Consider the following 7072-nt stretch of genomic DNA (forward strand, 5'->3'; position numbering starts at 1 on the left):
AAGCGTTATTTCACCAGCGATTTATCCCATACCTGGCTGCTTCAAGTTTTCCATTGGCAGACTAGTGGGGGGCATGGCACTCATCAGTTTCGTGGCAGTACAACAGGACTGATCCACTTTTGATGAATTTGAAAGTTTACTTTGTATATTTATGTACACTATAAAATCTTTCGGGGTGCTTTTAGCCAAATCTGTAAAGTGTTGTTTTGTTATATTTTTTCATTGAATTGAGTGCATGAAAGCCATGTTGAGGACTGACATGGAAGTAGATTTAAAGTAAATATCTGGATTGAAGCACATGCGTAGTCTGTACATAGCACACTAACGATTAATCTGTGAACCTGTTTATATATTTTTTTCTCTTTCTCTCTTTTTGTAATAATCCTGTTGCAATTTTTCAGGTCCTGATTTGATTTGAGTGAGTCCTGATTCTTGCTTCCACCTGCCTGCTCATTGCACTGTATAACAGGTATGATTACAACGAGCTACTTTAACTACTGTGAATTAAATTGCCAGAATTTTTATTTTAAGAAACATTTATCAGGTGACAGATTAATTTTCTTGCCCTCAATCTGAATGTGTGTTTTATTTTGTATTACATTAATTTATGGATCCTTTAAACGTGATGAATTTCAGATCCTGGGTGTGACAGCTGTTTCCTAACTCATTGATGTGGTGTAGACGGCACTGCTGAGCTTGCCCGTGGTATGTTAACAGTCAGACTTTTCTTTCTTAAAACCATTCTATAAATTGAGTTTCCTTTACCAATACATTCTTTGTGGGTTTTTTGTTTGTTTTTTTTGTTTGTTGTCAGTTGGTTTCTTTCTAATTTTAATGCTTTTAATCTATACATATTTAATTACTTTATATGTGCTTTTTCATCTTCTCCAGACTGATGCATTTGGGTGATGGCTGCACCAGTAAAACTGCGGATTATCCTTGGTTCCAACAATGCTGAAAAACTGACCATAGAATCAGGCTTGCCAGCATCTGTTGAGGATCTTACAAATGAGATCAAACGTCAGTTTGATATAGAGGGGGACATTAGACTTCAGTACATGGACAGTGACTTTGACAATGAGTTTGTTAACCTTAACCAAATTTGTGACATTCAAGACAAGAGCACAGTGAAAATCATTCACTTGTCAGATGCTCTAGACCTCAGCCAAGGCAGCATGAATCAGAGTGGAGAAGAAGCATCGTTCTCATCTTCTGACACAATAATACTCTCCTCTGATTCAGAATCTCCTCGATCATCACATTGGCCGACAGAATTCCAAATTCCAAAGTTTTCATATGACGTAGAGATGCAACTTCGAAGTGCAAACCAGGACTTCATATCAAATGGAGTTCTTCTGACACCCGGTCATAAACTTAAATCAGACATCTTGGAAAGTCTGGCTCAGGAAATCATCAAGTTCAAGGCATATCCCTCAAACTTGGAAATTGAATCTGTTGCTGAAGCTTTGATCAAAGCACATCCATGTTTGAGAGAACAGGGATCCTTCAGTGGTTTCTACGGCTGGAAAATAAGCCTTAAGTATAAGATAGCAAACTACAGGACAAAACTTAGAAAGTTGGGGTGCCCAGAACTGAGCATCAATTCCCTCAAGCACAAACCTGCAGATAGATGTCAGCCTGCCTACGATGTCAAAAAACCAAGGAAAGCCGAAGTAAATTTTTGTCCTCCCTATCCTGCTGGAGAGACCCAGGACAGCCTTGAAGGGGAAAGATTGGCGTTGTTATCTGAGGTCAAGAAGAGACATAATGATAAAGTTATCAAAGAAAAGATGGCTAAGACGTTCGCATACAGAAGGCAGGAGGTTGTCAGAGACAAGCCCATGATGGCAGAGTTCAAGATCAGATGGCCAGGACTGTTCACTGTGGCAGAGGTATGAAATGCTTTTTAAATCAGCTATAGTCAACAATTTTTTTCAATTATGCTGTAGCCCCTTAACTGGCAAGGGCCCGGTGACGGGCCGTTTGTAGTCCCTTTTATATGGCAGGCTAGACCCTCCCATTTTTATTGACACGTCATTCGGCCAATCATGTAACTGGCTGCACCAAATCACCTGACAAAGCTACGTGACGCCCTCTGAGTATTATTGGCTCTGGGAAACCCATTTCTTAACATGATTGGCCGAATGAGGTGTCAGTCAAAATGGGCGGGTCTAGCCTGCCATATAAATGCACTTCATTCGGCCGGCGGACCAGACGCAGCCAGTTAATAGGCTATGAAATGGGTTGTTCAGAGCCAATAATAACCAGAGGGTGTTATGTAGTTTTTGTCAGGTGATTTTTTTGCTGCCAGTTAAGGGGTTAATGCATAGTGACAGTGTAGAGACAGGGAGTTCAGGGGAGAGAGTTGTTATGGCTTCCAGTTACACGGGAATGTTAATCATTTTATGTAAAAATAACACGGGAAATGCTATTGTATTGCAGCACAGCCTGTTTTTTTGTACATTCTTGTGAGAGTATTTCTGTTTTAAATGTTAAATGTTTTATGGTTTTGTGGACATTATGTTTTCAGGTGGAAGCAGAATTTGTGAGGATCACTACTGCCCCCCTTGTCTCAAGGTTCCATGCACAGCTTGACCAACACACTGCCCAGCTCATCAAAGTGTTCAAGAAGAAAGGGGGCTTTGCAGGGACTAACATTAGCAGGATTTTGATCCCAATCACACAGGTATGTTTTGCTATTGGTAGTGAACAATATGGAATTATAGAGAATAGAATAGAATAGAATAGAATAGAATAGAATAGAATGCCTTTATTGTCATTATACAGGATGTACAATGAGATTGGAGGGCCACTCCTGTTCGGTGCCATGTAACAGAAAATCAAACTCTCTAAAATAAAAATATTATAATCTAGTATGATCAATTTAATCAAGAGATATACAGAAATAAACAATGTGTAAAATATACAAAAAATAAAATGTATAAAAATATATACATACATTGGTGCATCTGTACATTGTAAGAAAAGTAAATATGTGTATACATATAATAATGAAGATGATGAATATTGCACTTGGTGAATGAATATTGCACTAGTGAATGAATACTGGATATTACACAATATAGGAATGTTAGATATTGTTCAGTATGAATAATATAATATTGCACAGTTACAGTGGGTGAGTGTGTGAGTTCAGGGTGGTGATTGCTCTGGCGAAGAAACTGTTCTTGAGTCTGTTTGTTCTGGCTTTGATGCACCTGTAGAGCCTGCCAGAGGGCAGCAGGTCAAACAGGTCAAAGCCAGGGTGTGAGCTGTCCTTGATGATGTTCCTGGCTCTGCTGATGCAGCGGGAGGTGTAGATGTCCATCAGGGAGGGGAGAGGGCATCCAACGATTCTTTGTGCTGTCTTGACTACCCTCTGAAGCCTGACCCTGTCTGCCTCAGTGCAGCTGCCGTACCATACTGTGATACAGTACGTCAGCAGGCTCTCAATGGATGAGCGGTAGAAGGTCAGCAGCAGGTTTGAGTCCAAGTTGTTCTTCCTGAGGACCCTCAGGAAGTGAAGTCGCTGCTGAGCCTTCTTGATAACAGCTGTGATGTTATCTGACCAAGAGAGATCAGCAGAGATGAGGACACCAAGAAACCTGAAGGTGTGGACCCTCTCCACATGCTCGCCGTTGATGTAGAGGGGAGCTGGGTCAGTCCTGTGCTTCCTGAAGTCGATGATGATCTCTTTGGTTTTCATGGTGTTCAGTACCAGGTTGTTCTCTGAACACCAGGCTGTCAACTTCAAGACCTCCTCTCTGTAAGCTGCCTCATCTCCCTTCGAGATGAGTCCGACCACTGTGGTGTCGTCAGCAAATTTGACGATGAGGTTGTTATTGTGGGCCGGACTGCAGTCATGGGTGTAGAGGCAGTACAGGAGGGGGCTCAGCACACAGCCCTGTGGGGAGCCAGTGCTCAGTGTGCGGGTGGAGGAGAGATGGGGGCCAAGTCTCACAGTCTGGGGCCGGTTGGTTAAGAAGTCCTTGATCCAGGAACATGTGAGAGGGGGGAGGCCCAGGGTGTGCAGTTTGGTGGTGAGAATGTCCGGGATGATTGTGTTGAACGCTGAGCTGTAATCCACAAAGAGCATGCGAGCGTAGCTCTGCTGCTGCTCCAAGTGGCTCAACACAGAGTGGAGAGCTACAGCGATGGCGTCCTCTGTGGATCTGTTTGCTCGATATGCAAACTGAGGGGTGTCGAAAGTGGGGGGCAGGTGGTCTTTGATGTGCTGGAGAACCAGCCTCTCAAAGCACTTCATGATTACCGGTGTGAGGGCCACAGGGCGGTAATCATTTAGGCTGGTGACAGATGACCTTTTGGGGACAGGGATGATTGTGGCTGTTTTTAGGCAGGGGGGGATGACTGCTTGGGCCAGGGAGAGGTTGAAAATCCTGGTGAGAATCAGGGTGAGCTGGTGGGCACACGCTCTGATCACCTTGCCAGGTACTCCGTCTGGTCCGGTAGCCTTCCTGGGGTTCACTGCCAGGAGCATGCGCCGTACCTCATGCTCCTGGACAGTGAGCGGGGTGCAGCCTGGTGGGGGGGGGGGCAGGACTGGAGCAGATGGGTGGTCCTGAGGCATCTCAAAGCGAGCAAAGAAACAGTTAAGTTCCTCTGCTAGTGACACACTCAGGTCTCCTGCAGTCACATCACAGTCTCTGAAGTTTGTGATGTTCTGAATGCCCTGCCACACCTCCCGTGTGTTATTGCTGGACAGATGGGACTCTATTCTCCTCCTGTAGTCCGTTTTGGCTTTTTTAATTCCTCTTTTCAGGTCAGCTCGAGCAGCACTGTACAGAGCTCTGTCACCTGACCTGAAGGCAGCATCACGGGTTTTGAGGAGTCAAGGCAGCATCACGGGTTTTGAGGAGTGAACGGACCTGGCTGTTCATCCAGGGTTTCTGGTTAGGGAAACCCATCAGTTTATCAATTATAAACTGATGTTGACTAGTCAGTTTTGACAAGTATGCTGACAAGTTAACAGTCAGAATAATATTTCTGTGTTTTTTTCTCTCTTTAGAATGAAAGTATTGAAAAGAGGAGGGAGTGCATCCTGAGGGCGCTTTGTATCTACCTCAACGAAGACCCGAACATCCTCTTCAAAGAATACCTGGTTTGTAATTTTAAGTTTATTTTCTACCTATAATAAATCAATTTTAATCTCTGTGGGGGTGTTCCCAAGACCACTGATGTTGGTGCCTTGGGTGTGGCTTCGTTAGTGCTTCATTCTTTTATAACGACTGCCAACACTAAGATATCTATATTAGATGAAATAACTCAGTTGACAGATTCATGCTAACCACTCTAAAATTTTGATGGAATCACTCAGCGCTGCTTTATCTTATTTTTACACAAATAGCACTTTTTGAAGTATCATGCTGTTTTCATTCAAAGGAAACCTGAAAGGCAAAAGTTGTTCTTTGGAATTCTACAAAATCTGTGATTTCATAGATTGATTGTCTTTTCTTTCTCCCCTATGTAAAGGATACTGATGGTACGGCTGTAGAGGGAGGCCTTGAGGAGCTTACCCTGGGCATCTACATCATCAAAGTCGAGGGAGGTGATGCCACCACTCCTCCAGCTGATGTTGGAATTGTCATTGAGGGTGTTGAAGTTCTACATGACCTGGGAGACGTCGCCTCTGCATGTGCACTCTTAATGGGTGCAATATATGCAATGAACCTCAGTTATCCTAAGGAACTGAGGTACTTCTTTAAAGTACTTCAAAAGCTCTTCCTTCAACTGGATGCTGTCAAACTTTCACCCAAGGTACAGATGCTCAAGAACAAACTGTTTGAATGAACCAAACATTGATTTGAATGCTCTGGTAAAAAGAAAAAGTTTATACAATTTTTTTTTCCCTTCCACACTACTAAATTAAAGCATGTGTGTTGTTATAGTTTGACCATTATGCTGTCTCCAAAAAAAAAAGAACTACAAGTTTCTTATATTGTTATATAATAGTATTGGCAAATTGGATGTTTTGTAGGATGTTACATTTGTTTATGCTGCATCAAGGTGGTTTATAATTGTTAATATTGGGTAACAATGCTGCAACACAAGTTGACATTTTGGTAACATAATTACATTTCAAGATAGTCCCTCCACAATATTAAAATGAAAGTTGACAACATGTGTTGTTATGGTTGATATGGTTAGATTATTATGTTGTTACAAAAAAGAGAACTGCCTGTACAAAGCCTGTTCTATTGTTGGAATGCATAAATGCTGTTTACAACTGTTGGTGTCGAACCGCTGCACCCTAATGTCTGCTAAGGGTTATATTTTGGACCAAGTGGCAGCAAAATGTTAAATTAATATTAGTGAATAAAGGAAATAACAAAATATGTTGGTTGTATGAAATTCATTTATGTGGAACCTGTTGACAAACTAGAATTAGGTCAAGCCAATTAGTATAAAATAAATTGGATGGAAACGTATTTTAATTAATTGAACTTAAATTTATTATTTTACTGCTATGAATACAATATATGTTTGAAGGACAAATGTAAAATATGTAGCCTGTAAATATATTGTTTATGTCCATGTAACATAACTAAATTTGATTGGATAAACTTAAATAATTCTTGTTAAACAAAAGTAATTTTATCTAGGTGGTACAATTCACATTGTGTTAATGTAATACAAGTTCATAAAGTTAGATTACCTTAACATTTTTGGTTTTAACTAACATAATACACTTTCGTGGAACCTGTTGACAAAATAAATTTAATTAAAGCCAATGTTTCAATTTTTTGAGTGCAGGTAACTTTTTCCAACCCCTTTCAGTGGGATTACATGTGTAATAACATTCCAATGGTTTCAGATTGTGTCATCTTGTGTGAACGTATGTCATATTCCTCCAGTTGCAGTAGGCCACTTATTGTCATTATGCCATGACACTATCCACTATATATGGGGTATATATAAATATATCCATGTGTGCGTGTGTGTCTGTATATATTTTTTTCTTTTTTACTCTCTCTGTAACTGAATGTTTAAATAAATATGATTAAAGTGCAGACATTCAATTTTGAACTCAAAATGTTTAACAGAGGTATTAAAT

The 7072-nt window shown here is 40.9% G+C and overlaps 1 protein-coding gene across 1 annotated transcript; it reads left to right on the top strand.

Annotated features, from left to right (window-relative positions):
- Nucleotides 1–908: 908 nt before the first annotated feature.
- LOC115800221 (uncharacterized) lies at nucleotides 909–5808 on the top strand. The gene is made up of 4 exons (XM_030757466.1): nucleotides 909–1892; nucleotides 2531–2686; nucleotides 5027–5119; nucleotides 5491–5808. Exons 1-4 carry the CDS (start codon nucleotides 909–911, stop codon nucleotides 5806–5808), a joined length of 1551 nt encoding a protein of 516 aa, XP_030613326.1.
- Nucleotides 5809–7072: the final 1264 nt, after the last annotated feature.

The sequence above is a fragment of the Archocentrus centrarchus genome, chromosome 21, assembly GCF_007364275.1.
Source record: "Archocentrus centrarchus isolate MPI-CPG fArcCen1 chromosome 21, fArcCen1, whole genome shotgun sequence".
NCBI classification, from domain to species: Eukaryota; Metazoa; Chordata; class Actinopteri; order Cichliformes; family Cichlidae; genus Archocentrus; species Archocentrus centrarchus.